General features: G+C 44.3%; 1 protein-coding gene across 2 annotated transcripts in view; it reads left to right on the top strand.

Moving 5' to 3' along the window:
- The first annotated feature begins 1,928 nt into the window (after window positions 1-1,928).
- Window positions 1,929-15,557, top strand: part of MRPS5 (mitochondrial ribosomal protein S5) — a 28,419-nt gene continuing 14,790 nt past the window's right edge. The window contains exons 1-6 of one of the 2 annotated variants that reach the window (XM_036318514.1): window positions 1,929-2,181; window positions 3,210-3,290; window positions 3,804-3,941; window positions 7,673-7,798; window positions 12,709-12,942; window positions 15,210-15,244. In XM_036318514.1, coding sequence (XP_036174407.1) covers window positions 2,124-2,181; window positions 3,210-3,290; window positions 3,804-3,941; window positions 7,673-7,798; window positions 12,709-12,942; window positions 15,210-15,244 — 672 coding nt within the window. In that variant the 5' untranslated portion in view covers window positions 1,929-2,123. Of the gene's footprint in view, window positions 2,182-2,410; window positions 2,458-3,209; window positions 3,291-3,803; window positions 3,942-7,672; window positions 7,799-12,708; window positions 12,943-15,209; window positions 15,245-15,557 lie in introns of those variants that run through there. The other variant, XM_036318515.1, reaches the window with a different exon arrangement.

Here is a 15,557-nt window from a genome sequence, read left to right on the forward strand (position 1 = left end):
TGGGGAAAAGGTGAGAGAGCAAATTAAACTAATGTAAAATATTTGCTATTTCTGCTCCTGTGAACCTTGGCTATCCGGGAAGAAATACACGTGATTTTTAGCCTTCTAGACTGGCATTCTGATCTCAGCTGTCCAGGTGGCTCCAGTGCATCCCACCTGCCTGCTCCCCTCTGCTTTGGCCAAACTCTTGGACCCCTAGATCCTGCCTGTCTGCATGGATCCACTCTAAACTGGTTCCCTGAATTCAGGGCTCAGCCTCCTCATCTGGACTTTAAATGTCTGAGGGACTGTCCTAGTACAAGCTAACTCTTTTTAATCAAGATGACTCTGATCTATGGTAGCTCCTGTTCTCAACCTAAATTGCAGAGGCAACATGATATGAACCTGAGAGCCAGTAAACTTCGGGTAACTATTACAGTGGAGCTTAGCAGCCACTTGGACCCAAACTGCATGCAAACCACTTCAGGAAGAAGCCTGCACTGAATGGCCTCCTGCACTGTTTCTGCCATCTCTCATAAAGGAGGTCCTGGAATCTTATTTCAACCAGTAGGACTGAGGCTTTCCCTATCCAATTGGAGCTGCATAGCTCCAACCAACATCGATTCTGATCAATCATGTCAGTGCCTTTTGGACCAATCAAACTGAGAGGATTTGGATTTACATGGGAACAGACCAATCAGGGACCAGGGGTGGGACCTTCTGTCTCTCTAACCCAGCTTCTCTCAGGCTCTAGGCAGGCCCTTGTCCTTTCCACCAAAGAAAGGTGGTTGTGTTTCCCTGGCTGGGCTGAACCATGGAGCTGTCTCACTAGAGCAGAGCAGACCATTGAGGAGCAGAGCAGAGCTGTCTAGCTGGTGAGGGGCCTGGCCCCTGGGCTGGCTCACAGCTATGCTGCATCACATTTGAGCTGGGTTTTTTTTGCTAAATAAAATTCCCTTCTTCACCACACTCCAAAATGAGGATTCCTGTTAGGACTGAATTGGTGCCCAGGTCCATCCCTTGATACTATTGATCTACCTTCCAGGCTTCTCTCTTCTGCCTCCTAAGGAAGCCCGGTACCACTATCAGTTGATCAAAGCAGTGGTAGGTCAGCCTGGATTCAAAGGACGTGACACGAATTCCACAACTAGGCAAAGGAATGACATGCAAGCACATGAAGAGAAGGACGTGACGGGGGGCCACCTTCGCAGGCACCCTACCAAACACGAATTATTAATCAGCAACTCTCCCTCCCCAATCAATCCGTGTGCCAGTTCCCCAAAACCCTGCCAGTACTTGAGCGTGATCAACCTCTATCCTTTAAATGGGCCAATTTGATGTTAAAAGTCTACTTAAATGGGCCGCATCATAAGAGGCAGGAGTGAAACCAGTTGTTCAGTTCAGCAAAGAAGAAAATAGTAGTAGATGAAGCAACCATCAATCTTGATCACCTCGGGCTCTAGCTTGTCACTAGTTTTGCTTTTCTGTATTTGAAAAATTTACACTAACTTTGAAAATCGGAGGTTTGTCTGAGCAGGATTCCTAGCTTCCTACAAAACGTCCGTGTATTTAAAACTGAATAAAAACTGTAGCCCAGACTTGGTACACAAGTGTGTGGCCAAACCTGAGAATCAGAACAAAGCGAATGGACTCCAGAGCGCGACTGGAGGGGGTATGAACGGCTGCGCCATACCCCTTGTCTGCCTTACCGCATGGGCTCCATTTAGAACCATTCCCTGCCGCCTGTGTGTCGCCCACCCAGATGCTAAGTCCCCAGGCCCAGCGCGTGCGGGCGGGAGAAGGAGGTCAAAGGCCCGCGCCCGTCGCCTCGGAAACCGCGTGGCCCCCTCACCTCTCGCGAGAGAACGCTGAGCGAGCCCTAGCCCCGCCCTCCATCCGCGGGGACCAGCCCCAACCCCGCCCTTGGGTCCTCAAGTGAGGACCCTGCGAGGCTGTCCGCAGCCGCGCCGGACTCGTTTCTTTCGGTGCCAGTCCGGAAAGTTTCCCACCCCGGGCTGCGCTGCGGCGCTCCCATCTGGCCTCGGGGATTGAGGCCTGGGGAGCAGAGGCCGGCTCTGCGACCCGCTGCAGTCTGGCGGGTGGTGGGGAGGCCTGCCTGGACGAGGCGCTGCGGGGGCTCCAGCATGGCGGCGGCGGTTCGCGCAGCGGGCTGCCTCCCCGCGCTATGCCGCGTGCCCGCGGGTGAGAGCAGGGACACGGAGTGGGGGCCTTGGGCGGAGCGGGGACTACGAGCGGGGAGGCGGCCGGGAGCTCGTCCGGGCGAAGAGGAGCGTGGAGCCGCGCGCGGACCCTGGGCCCCTCACGCCGGCTCCCCACCCAGATGCGCTGTGTGACCTTGCGCGCGCCCTCGCCCTCTCGGTTCCAGGGTCGGTCTGTAGCGCGAGGGTCCAAGGCCCCTTCCAGTTCTCCAGGTCGTTCCTGTCCTGTGTGTGGGCAGAGCGGGGCCGGGAATCGCAGGCAAGTGTCGCCGTAGTGGCGGCGCGACCCACGGTGATGTCGACGCGGGGTTCGAGGTGGAGGGCGGCCCGCAGAGCTTAAGGGAGAGAGGCTGTCCTACAGCTTGAGTCGCGTGGGTGTCCGACTGTTAGATCCCGGGCTGGCGGTACCTTTATTTGAAAGAGGGCTGTTTCGAAGGTCAGTTTACCTGTTGGCTGTTAGCTGTCGTCATCTAGTTCTAGCAGCACCTGAGGGTTATTTCTCTCCATCCTTGACAACGTTTGTTGTCAGCCCTTTTCATTATAGTCATCTTCGTGAGAGTGAATTGATATCTGTGATTTTGATTTGCATTTTTTATGGCTAATGAGCAGATTTTCTCATTGCTTATTGGCCATTTGTATATGGTGTTTTTGGAGACAGTCTTTTAAAATCTTTTCCCATTTTTAAATTGGGCTGTCTTTTTTGAAATGTATTTTCATTGATTTCAAAGAGGAAGGGAGAGGGAGATAGAAACATCAGTGATGAGAATCAGTGACCAGCTGCCTCCTGCACGCCCCCTGCTGGGGATCCCGAGCCGCAACCCCAGCACGTGCCCTTGACCGGAATCCAACCCGGACCCCTCAGTCCGCAGGCCAGCGCTCCAGCCAGGGCTTGTCTTGGTTCTTTTATTCTATAGATATTGATATTACTGTGAATGTGGGCTTGACTGTTTTTAAAGTGCTTTTTCATGGAAAAATGTATCTTAATTTTTTTATTTTTTTTTAACTTTACAGGTCTATTATGGTCCAGGCAGCTTTACCCACACACCATTCAAACAGCTTCGACTTTGGCATTGAAGACTGTTCCCAGTAATGGTGAGATTTGTTTATTTAACTATCTTCTCTTAGATGTAATGCTAGAGTACTTTGTGTGGTTTTTAGAAATGTAAATGAACAAAGCATGTTCTTTGTAATGGAATGCATAGGGTTTAAAGCAGTGGTTCTCAACCTTCCTAATGCCGCGACCCTTTAATAATACAGTTCCTCATGTTGTGGTGACCCCCAACCATAAAATTATTTTCGTTGCTACTTCATAACTGTAATTTTGCTACTTTTATGAATCGTAATGTAAATATCTGATATGCAGGGCTCGATCCCCAGTAGGGGGTATGTGCAGGAGGTGGCCGATCAGTGATTCCTTCTCATCATTGATGTTTCTATCTCTATCTCTCTTTCCCTCTCCCTTACTCTCTGAAATCAATAATAAATAAAAAAGCTCAAGATTTTTGTGACTTAATTTTATTAGGAACAATTAATTATTTGGTGCTGGCAATGTTTCTTCACAGCCATGGAGCATCTAATTCAAAGTTTTTTCCCATCTACCTACAGGCCCTTTGCCATCTCCAGGAACCAGAGACAATCGTCATTTCAGCGGCTTGACCTGTGCGCTACAGACACAATGCTTCATTTCTTCTCCCAGCAACTTGATGGGCCAACAGTATAGATCCTATAGTTTCTTCACGAAATGTACGTAGAGTGGCCGCAAACTTCCCTTTTCATGAAACAGGAAAATGAAAGATGCTTTTATATCTTAATTGTTCTTTATTTTCTACTTCCTTAAATGAATTTTCACTTTAGTGATTAGTATGTGATATACTATTAAAATAAAAATGTTCCTTCATGTGCCTTGTAATATTACCTGACATGCTACCAGTCATATTTGTATTATACTTTGGGAACCACTAGTTTACTTTAATGCCCTTCTTTGGGGCCCCTGAGGCTGCTTTTGATTCACACCAAGAAATATACTCAGAAAAAAAAAATATATATATACTCAGAGTCTGTTTACAGTTGTGCTTTAGTTGAGATAGGATATCTAATCAGGAAAAGTTTGTTTATTTTAAGCAGATATTTTGTTAACACGACTCCTACTTGTGATAGAATTTGAAAGAGTTCAATCTGAACTGATATAAATGGAGATTGAAATTACAACTCAACATTAGGCACATTTTTTAAAAACTAGAATTATAAAGCCAGTTTATTTTAAACTATTGGTAAATACAGAATCAAAAAAGAAAAGCACCTATAACCCTACCGCCTGAAATCCTGGTTTTGCCATCTTTTCATGCAGCGATCTATTATACATTTCCACATTGGTTCACAGACTCTTCTCGTGCAGTGTTATGGCAGCTGAATACTGCACTGTGTGGCTGTAGTTCACTGTAGTGTGGAGGTCTCCTATAACTAGGTCATTGGTAGCAATGCGGGAAAGAGGACTTGGTGGTAGGGACATAACAAGTAGCATAGGCTTTGTTGTATCTGCAGATTAGGTGCAGAGAGAAAAAAGGTGGATGGAGTTGGAGTCTCTTGGTGCCCCTATCCCCAAGTGTTTCTAAGAGTTGGCTTTGTACTTAGGGACTATATCAGACTCAAAGGCCTTGGGAATTTTTTTAAATAGTTTTTGCCTTGCCCTGAAAGGTCTTTTCTCCAACTCCTCTTATTCTAGAGGTGCCTTTTGCCCTCGTAGGCCCTGTCCCTGCACTGCTGTCCCACCAGCCTCAGACTCTGCATTAGCCTGTGTTCTCCGTTATGGGACTCTGTACCCTTATGAGTTTATTGGCTCCCAAGTCATATTTTTTTTTTTTTTTAATATATTTTATTGATTTTTTACAGAGAGGAAGGGAGAGAGATAGAGAGTTAGAAACATCGATGAGAGAGAAACATCGATCAGCTGCCTCCTGCACATCTCCCACTGGGGATGTGCCCGCAACCCAGGTACATGCCCTTGACCGGAATCGAACCTGGGACCCTTCAGTCCGCAGGCTGATGCTCCATCCACCGAGCCAAACCGGTTTTGGCCCAAGTCATATTGAGATTAGCTTCAAGGGGGTGTTCTCAGTTGAAATAAGCATGGGGCTAATTTTTGCTGTTTCTTTGACAGAAAGGGTTGAAATAATAGTAAATCTATTCTAAATAGCAATTTAGGTTAATTAGAATCTTAGACCAGTTAAAATCTCTGTCAAAACTTGTAGCTGTTAAAAAATTTTTGTGAATAGTACTAATAATATGAGATAAGGCTCATAATGTAATAAATACAAAAATACAAATGTTATAATTCCAACTTTGTCTAAAACAAAAATATGTATACACTTAATTATGCATGTATGAATTAAAAAAATAGAATATACATTCTGATCTAACAGTGGTGATGGGATTCTGAATATTTTTTATATTCTTCGTACTGTCTATATTTTCCAGATTTAAAAAAATAACCATTTCTGTTATAATCTTAAAAAAAGTTTAAAACCATTTTAAAAAGCATAATGCTATTCAAAAGTTGACATGTGACTTGTCTTTTTCAAATGTAGTTAGAAATGTTATTTTCCTCTTATGAAAAAAAGATGAACTAAATGCTTTAGTCTTTTTTTCCTTGTCTCAGTATCAACTTTAGTCTTTTATTTCCTTGTCTCAATATTAAGTTTTTTTTCAAATAGAACCCCTTTTAGTCTTAATGAGTGATTTTCTTATTCTGCTTCTAAGTGATTAAAAACTTTGTAATTGATTTACCTCTGAATATGCCTCCCTTGGAAATGCTCTCATTGTGAACTTCCAGGTTTGGATGGCATTTGTAGGCACCATAATTTTTAAGCAGTCAGGAAAGAAAATCAACTGTTTAGAGTTTAGTCTGAGGGGTTGGTTATTTTATTTTGAACCTGTGCTTCTTTCAAGTGAATCAGTATCATCCTAAAGTTTGAGCTCAACCTAAACCCTTTGCTCTGATCAGGGGTGAACACAGCATTATATGATGTGGAGTCTCACTTACTCTTTTGACCTTCAGTTAATGGAGATCAGCTGTACTAATAATGTGTTTTTCAAAAAAAAAACCAGTATACTGTGCAGGTAAAAGCATTTAACAGTATTATAAATCCAAAACATTTTTCTCTTTCGTGTTATCTACCCTGAGGGTCAAGTTAAGGCTTTTCAGGAAGCAAGCAGGTAGAACTTTTAAACCCTAAGGGAGGATAAAAATACTTGTGTTGTAGATATTTTTAGTACGTCAGGCAGGCAGCTATATGTAGTTTAGACTTTTGACTAGTACAACATTTGTGTGGCTATGATTCTTTATTAAATAAATTGATAATGGAACAGAACCTGTGGTTATAAAACCAATTGGTGATACTGTGAAAGGTTGGAAGTCCTTGGGAAGAGAGAATTTAAATCTAATGATTTAGATTCTACACCAATAAAATTCAGAATTATTTTAGTATTCACAATTAAATTCTACACAAGTAAAATTCAGAAGTAAAGAATCTGCACATTACACAAGCATAAAGGGGAAAATACTGATTGAAATGTATGGTAGAAAAAGATTTTGGGATCCTTGAAATTCACCAGTGGAAACCAGCAGTGTCAGGTCTATACGTAAAGTAAAAGAGAAGCGTGGTTTAGGAAGACACACACTCACATGCACATTTCAACTCTCAGACCCCTACTCACTCGTTCTTTCCTGTGTATTGATTAGGTTTTAATCAGAGTTGAAGGTGAATTGGAGCATTTTGTTTTGAAAGAGATGTTTAGGTCATTCACAGAAGAATAAAGCAAAACGTCCAACTTATTAAGACTTATGGGTTCAGATTGACATGTAGGTTCTTGTTTAGGTTAAAAAGTCTGTATTTAAGAAGGAAAGTTTTTGATTATCTCAGTGGTTTTAAAGGAGGCAAGAGGACAGGGAAGAGGTCTGTAAATAGTTGATAAAATGTCTGGAAAACGCCCTGACCGGTTTGGCTCAGCGGATAGAGCGTCGGCCTGCGGACTGAAGGGTCCCAGGTTCGATTCCGGTCAAGGGCATGTACCTGGGTTGTGGCCACATCCCCGGTGGGGGGTGTGCAGGAAGCAGCTGATCGATGTTTCCTTCTCATCAATGTTTCTAACTCTCTATCCCTCTCCCTTCCTCTCTGTGAATAATCAATAAAATATTAAAAAAAAAAAAATGTCTGGAAAACAAACTTGTTGGAGAGAGGGATTTAAATGTTGGCTGTCTTTTGTAGAGGAAGGCCATATTTGAAAGTAGTAGAATTGGTTCCTTTTGGGTTTTCCAAATGTAATTATGAGATATGTGCAAAGGATAGTTTAATTTTACTTTCATTTCTGCAATGGTGCAAGTGAAGCTGGCGTCTTCTGTTCTTTTCTATTCGATGGGAGACCATAGATCATTGCTTAAAAATAAAATAAATAAATAAAATCCTCTCTCATTACAGTGACAGCAGATGAGCTGTGGAAAGGTGCTTTAGCAGAGACTGGTGCTGGAGCAAGAAAAGGAAGAGGCAAGAGAACTAAGAGAAAGAGAAGGAAGGATTTGAACAGGGGTCAGATCATCGGTGAAGGTAAGCTTAAAAATATAGCTAATGTGCTTTTTAAGGTCTCCCCCCCAAATTTTATAGATATTTTTACAATCTAGAAGCAGTGAAACATTTCTCTGGAAGGACATGAGGATCTGCTGCTCACCCCAGGAATCTGGGGGAGGAAAATTTCGTAGAAAGGGATTCATTCCTTCCTTCACAAGCCTTCGGTATCAGTGTAGCATATGCTTTGACAGTTCCTGTCCTCAGCTTATGATTCAGGATAAAAGATGGAATAAATGGCGGGTTGGCAAACTCTCTCTGCAAAGGGCTAGATCAGGGGTGGGCAAACTTTTTAACTCGAGGGCCCCAATGGGTTCTTAAACTGGACCAGAGGGCCAGAACAAAAGCATGGATGGAGTCTTTGTGTGAACTAATATAAATTCAAAGTAAACATCATTACATAAAAGGGTACGGTCTTTTTTTTCAATAGTTTTATTCATTTCAAACGGGCCGTAGTTTGCCCACGGCTGGGCTATATAGTAAATAGTTTCAGCTTTGTGAGCTGCATGATCTCTGTTACAACCAGGGGCACAAAATAGTCATTGACAATACATAATCAAATTAGCATAGCTTGTTCCAGTAATACTTTATTTATAGAAACAAGTGGTGGGCTGGATTTGGCCCGTGGCCCTTAGGTTTACCAACCCTGGGAACACATGGTTGTTTATTCTTGTGTTTTTTTGAAGAATAAAAATAGTATGGTGTACTTGAATTGGCATTTCTTTGTGGTTGCTGATAAATTATTATTGACTGGAGGCCCGGTGCACGAAAATTCGTGCACTTGGTGTGTGAGTGGGGGGTCCTTCAGCCTGGCCTGCGCCCTCTCACAGTCTGGGACCCCTCAGGGGATGTCTGACTGACGGCTTAGGCCCACTCCCCAGGAAATCAGGCCTAAGCTGGCAGTCAAACATCCCTCTGGTAGTCCAGGAGCCCTCAGGGGATATCCAACTAACGGTTTAGGCCAGGGGTGGGCAAACTTTCTGACTCGAGGGCCACAATGGGTTCTTAAACTGGACCGGAGGGCCGGAACAAAAGCATGGATGGAGTGTTTGTGTGAACTAATATAAATTCAAAGTAAACATCATTACATAAAAGGGTACGGTCTTTTTTTTTTTTTTAGTTTTATTCATTTCAAACGGGCCGAATCCGGCCCTCGGGCCGTAGTTTGCCCACGGCTGGTTTAGGCCCACTCTCCCGCAGGGAGTGGGCCTAAGCCATTAGTCGGACATCCTTAGTGCTGCCACGGAGATGGGAGAGGCTCCTGCCATGCCCTTGCGCTGGCCAGCCATGAGCTGGCTTCTGGCTAAGCAACACTCCCCCTGTGGAAGCGCACTGACCACCATGGGGCAGCTCTTGCATTGAGCATCTGCCTCCTGGTGGTCAGTGTGCGTCATAGTGACCGGTTGTTCCTGTTCATTCCACCCTTAGGGTCAATTTGTATATTACCCTTTCATTATATAGGATAGTAATAGCCTTTCAGGCATGAAATAAACACATTCACTGTTCTAGTTACTGCATATCTACTTGGATATCTTTCTCTGTCTTACCTTGTCTTTTACTTATTTATTTTTTAATTTAAAAATATTTTTGATTTCAGAGAGGAAGGGAGAGGGAAGAGAAAGAGTCACAAGCATCAATGATGAGAGAGAATCATTGATCAGCTGCCTCCTGCACATCCCCTATTGGGATTGAGCCCGAAACCTGACAATGTGCCCTTGATCAGAATCGAACCCAGGACCCTTCAGTCTGCAGGCTGATGCTCTATCCACTGAGCCAACTGGCTAGGGCTGTATTTTATTTTTTTGTTAACACTTAAAAAATTATAACCATCATATATATATATTTCTCAGTAAAAACTTCAGACTGTAGGAGAAAACTAAGTCCTGGTGCCCTTTTGATACCCCCTTCTCAGTTGCCTTGAAGAATAAAAATAAAATGGTGTACTTGGAAATATCTGATCTCATTTTGCTGTGTTTCCTTCTGGCATTTTGTAATGCTTATCTATAATAATAAAAGTGTAATATGCTAATTAGACCGGATGTCCTTCCGGACGAAGCCGGGGCTGCGAGGGAAGCCCGGGCCCGGGTGTCTGCTGGTGGCTGGAGGGAAGCCTGGGGCTCAAGTGCAGGAGAGAAGCCGGTGCCGGCAGCCAGGGGAAGGAAGGTCTACTCTTCCACAAATTTCTTGCATCAGGCCTCTAATATATACATAAAAACCCTAAAAGAAATATATATTCTTTTCTTTTAAAAAATAGTTAAACTGTATCATGTGCTACATACTGTCTTAAAATTTACTTTTTTTTTTTTTTTACTCAGATCTTGGGAAATTGTTCCACCTCAGAACCCACAGAACTATCTCATTATTTCAGTTTGGGGCGGAAGATTTCATATGTTGGCTGTGCCATGGTTCACTCAACCCTCCAGTAGTGCTGGACATGTAACACATTGTTTCCATTTTTTGCCTTTACAAATAGCTCTCAGTGCACCTCCTTGTCCCGGCACACATATGCCTCCTACCTGTGTGGGAGTATTTCTCTAGGCTAATCCCATGAATTGGAATTATTATTAGCTGAAAATTTTAATGGATGTGCCAAGTGGCCTGCCAAGTGATTATGTTAGTTTAAACTCCTACCAGCAGTGTCATCTGCACACCATTGCCTGGCATTTTAACACTCAAATGAATGCTTTAAAGAAATTCTTAGCCCTAACCGGTTTGTCTCAGTGGATAGAGCGTCGGCCTGCGGACTCAAGGGTCCCAGGTTCGATTCCGGTTAAGGGCATGTACCTTGGTTGCAGGCACATCCCCAGTAGGGAGTTTGCAGGAGGCAGCTGATTGATGTTTCTCTCTCATTGATGTTTCTTTTTTTTTTTTTTTTTTTAATTAAATCTTTATTGTTCAGATTATTACATTTGTTCCTCTTTTTTCCCCCCCATAACTCCCCTCCTCCCAGTTCCCGCCCCACCCTCCGCCCTCACTCCCCACCCACTGTCCTCATCTATAGGTGCACGATTTTTGTCCAGTCTCTTCCCGCATCTCCCACACCCCTTTCCCCCCCAAGAATAGTCAGGCCATTCCCTTTCTATGTCCCTGATTCTATTATAATCAACAGTTCATTCTGTTCATCAGATTATTTATTCACTTGATTCTTAGATTCACTTGTTGATAGATGCATATTTGTTGTTCATAATTTGTATCTTTACCTTTTTCTTCTTCTTCCTCTTCTTAAAGGATACCTTTCAGCATTTCATATAATCCTGGTTTGGTGGTGATGAACTCCTTTAGCTTTTCCTTATCTGTGAAGCTCTTTATCTGACCTTCAATTCTGAATGATAGCTTTGCTGGATAAAGTAATCTTGGTTGTAGGTTCTTGGTATTCATCACTTTGAATATTTCTTGCCACTCCCTTCTGGCCTGCAAAGTTTCTGTTGAGAAATCAGCTGACAGTCGTATGGGTATTCCCTTGTAGGTAACTGAGTTTCTTTCTCTTGCTGTTTTTAAGATTCTCTCTTTATCTTTTGCTCTTGGCATTTTAATTATGATGTGTCTTGGTGTGGTCCTCTTTGGATTCCTTTTGTTTGGGGTTCTCCGCGCTTCTTGGACCTGTAAGTCTATTTCTTTCACCAGGTGGGGGAAGTTTTCTGTCATTATTTCTTCAAATAGGTTTTCAATATCTTGCTCTCTCTCATCTTCTGGCACCCCTATAATTCTGATGTTGGTACGCTTGAAGCTGTCCCAGAGGCTCCTTACACTATCCTCGCATTTTTGGATTCTTTTTTCATTTTGCTTTTCCGGTTGGGTGTTTTTTGCTTCCTCGCATTTCAAATCATTGACTTGATTCTTGCGCTCCTTTGGTCTGCTGTCAGGAGTCTGCATAATATTCGTTATTTCAGTCCGTGTATGCTTAATTTCTAGTTGGTTCCCCAATATAAGATCGAGGGTCTCATTAGTTTTCTTGTAGATCTCATTAAGTTTATCGGCGGCTTCTAAACAGTTCTTGAGAGACCTTAAAAGTGTGGTTCTGAACTCTATATCTTCCATTGACAATTTTGTCCTGTTTCTTTGTCTCCGCATTTTGTTATGCTTCCTTGGTGCACCCCCTAGTGGTCTTTGTTCGAAGTCTTATAGTTAAATCTTGATTGTTGTAGCTAATTCCAGGGAGGGTTTGACCTCCAGGCCAAGTGGCTATGAGAATCAGCTGTGTCAGCAGTGAGAGAACTTCTGTCCTCTAGGGAGGTGCTAATCTGGCGTTTGCCTGAGGCTATCCGGCAAATGCCTCTGTGCAGGGCTTGGGCGGGGCGGGTCGCACAGGATCAACAGGGTGGGCCGGAGAGAGCAGTTATGGCGGCTCTCAGTCCTGTCCCCAGGGGCTCTGCCTCTCTGAGTCCCAGCACCCGCTGCAAAGCTCGGAGAGAAAGCTGCACTCGCTCTGACCGAAGCCAGACAGTCCCGCTTCTCCCGTTTGAGTCTGGGTCCCTAAAGACTCGCCTGGATCTGGAGCTCAGAGTCTGCGACTCCCTCCCGATTGAAAACGCCAACCGCACCCTCCGCCGCCAGCCCGCTCGCGCACTCCGCACCTCAGAATTTGACTTCAGCACTGCGCCTCCTCTGAGTGTCTGTATGCGTTTCTCTTTCCTCCTAGTTGTAGGACTTCCACTCAGCCAGCGTTCCTGTGGTTCTGGGTGATGTCCCTTCCGTTTTTTGGTTTCACTTTTGAAGTAGTTGTTCAAAGCAGCAAACTCCGGCGTTAACCTATGTCGCCATCTTGGTTCTCCAAACTCTCATTGATGTTTCTAACTCTCTATCCCTCTCCCTTCCTCTCTGTAAAAAATCAATAAAATATATTTTTTTTTAAAAAAAGAAATTCTTATTCATGTATGTTTTTAAACTTTCAGGGCGCAGTGGCTTCCTATGGCCTGGTCTGAATGTCCCTCTTATGAGGGATGGAGCTGTGCAGACCATTGCCCAGAGAAGCAAGGAAGAGCAGGAGAAGGTGGAAGCTGACATGTTCCAGCAGAGAGAAGAATGGGACCGGAAGAGGAAGATGAAGGTTAAGCGAGAGCGAGGCTGGAGTGGAAACACGTGGGGAGGTGTCAGTCTTGGCCCCCCCGACCCTGGTCCCAATGGAGGTAGCAGAGTCCTGATTTTGCTTATCTTTGTGGCAGAGAGATTGCTTGTAGTTCTGGAGTTCCTTAATATGAGTTTATTTATTTACCTGTTTAGATTGCTTTTTAGCAAAAAAAAAAAAAAAGGATTTGAACATCATTGAAATAACTTTACATTATTATCCAGCTGTATTTTATGGAACATTAGAGGCCCATAACAAAAAGCATTCCACACACAGGATGCAGAGCACCGGGTTCTGACACTGCTATTGTGTGGCTTCTCAGAGCCTTCCGTGTGGTGGTGTGCGTTATGGATCTGCACAACAGTTTTCCAACACAACTGGTCGGGTACCTGTGGAGCAGCATGGTATGGGAATTTCCATAACAGGATAAACCAGACCGTTGTCATTAAGCCTCATAAACAGAAAAATGAAAGAAAAATTCAAAATACTTATTAGGCCAAATTAGAAACCAAAGTCCTCCGCACCCCTCAACACCTCTGTATGTAGAGAAAAATCTCGAAAATCCATTCTTGAGGAGGAGATGAAGAATAGACAAGAGTGTGGCTGCTTTCTTAAGTTTGGCTTAAAGAGAAGAGCAGAGGCTGGCAAGTGTGCTTAGAGCTGAACAGAAGGCTTCAGTTGGGAGGAGGAGAAAAAAGATCAGCAAGTCCCTAATGGGGACCCAGATTCAGAGTAGAGATAAGTGCACTAACTTGTAACAGATTCTGGTGAGCCTGTAGTATTGGTAGTGGGGCAGGGTGTGTGAGAGATGTCTGTCTGGTGGCTTCAGCTGGCCTGGGAGGAGGAGGGGGCCATCTGCTGAAGGGAGGATGGGGCAATGATGAGCATGGCTACCAGAATATTTTTTCTTTTTTAAAAATAAATATTTTTATTGATTTCAGAGAGGAAGGGAGAGGGAGAGATAGAAACATCAATGATGAGAGAGAATCATTGACCGACTGCCTCCTGCACGGCCCCTACTGTGGATCAAGCCCGCAATCCAGGCATGTGCCCTTGACCAGAATTGAACCTGGGATCCTTCAATCCACAGGCCAATGCTCTATCCACTGAGCCAAACCGGCTAGGGCTGGCCACCAGAATATTTTGATGAAAACTAGGGTATCTGGGGCTTTCTTTCAGATTATCCAGAGTGGGAATTGAACAGTATAGAGAAAAGAGGACTGACCATGAGTTGATAATTGTTGAAGCTGGCTAATGAGTACATAAGCTGTCACTTGGCTATTCTGTTTTTGTATTTGATTAAAATTTTCTGTAGTAAAAAGTTAAAGGCACATATAGTGTTTGGAGTGGCTATGAGGTGAGTGGAAAGGGACCTAACTAAAAGGACATAAGAGGCTGACAGGTCGCAGGGAGCTCTTTTTTTAAAAAAATCTTTATTGTTCAGATTATTACAGTTGTTCCCCTTTTTTCCCCCATAGCTCCCCTCGACCCAGTTCCCACCCTCTGCCCTTACACCCCCCACTGCCCTCATCCATAGGTGTACACTTTTTGTTGCCGGGTCATACACATGGAAAATGTAGCTATTTCCATCCGCCACGTGTCCCTGTGTTCGGCCACACAGGGACCGACTCAGCCTCACAGGGGCCGTTGCAGCCTCACAGGGACCGCCTCATCCTCACAGGGGCCGTCACAGCCTCACAGGGACCGTCTCAGCCTCACAGGGACCGTCTCAGCCTCGCAGGGGCCGTCTCAGCCTCACAGGGACCGTCTCAGCCACACAAGGGAGCTCTTGATTGAATTAGAGACCATGAATGTTTAGGAGTCCAAGTGTGTACTGTGCTTTGACTTCTGTGGCACCCAGCAGGCCAGGTGTGGCCAGACAGCTTCATTGATTCAGGCATAGACAATATGGAGGAGAGAAAAAGGTGAGGGAGTCGAGGATATCCACACGCTCTGGTGGAAATGATGGGCTGTGGTGTGTTGGCTGTGTGGGAGAGGCTATGAAGACCAGAAGGGATAAGAGGGAAAGAAAACAGTGGTCAAGAGTCTGGAGGTGCTGGGGAGCACCAAGAACCATCGCCTGGGTAGACATTGAGTAAGAGCTGGAGGGGTAGGAGGGTGCAGTCAGGGAGGTGGTGGCCAAGTGTATGAATTTAAAGGTGGAGTGGTCTGATGTTGGTGGAGACCCAGGGCATGGCCTGAGAAATGGCACCAAAAGATTCACTTTCTTTCTCACAAAATGTCAATAATCATGCCTGTATTGAAAATGTTTTTGTACACTAATTGTATTAACACGTATCTGTATGACTGTTTCTTTTCTTTCTACAGAAACATATGATGATTTTGATACCAGGATACTTGAGGTAGGCACGCTGAACCCAGTACCCAGTTAGGTCTTTGGAGAAGTTGGGAAAGTTTGGGCTGGTGGAGTAGGGATAGGGCACGAGGACTGTGAGGAAAAGCCTTGATGGGTGATGTTCTCTAAGACACAGAGCTGATTTGGGTAAGAAAATAATGAAACTTGAGTTTCAATCTTTTGATACAGGTTCTCCTGACTGTTGCCCTTTGTGGGGCACTATCAATTGAGGTCTCATGACAAGGCAGCTTTGGTGGTGTTGATAACAGAATTTGGGGTTTATGTTGAGATTTCCTCCTTCCTAAAGCTAAGGTAGCATT

Source organism: Myotis myotis, unplaced genomic scaffold (assembly GCF_014108235.1).
Source record: "Myotis myotis isolate mMyoMyo1 unplaced genomic scaffold, mMyoMyo1.p scaffold_m19_p_71, whole genome shotgun sequence".
In the NCBI taxonomy this organism is placed as follows: Eukaryota; Metazoa; Chordata; class Mammalia; order Chiroptera; family Vespertilionidae; genus Myotis; species Myotis myotis.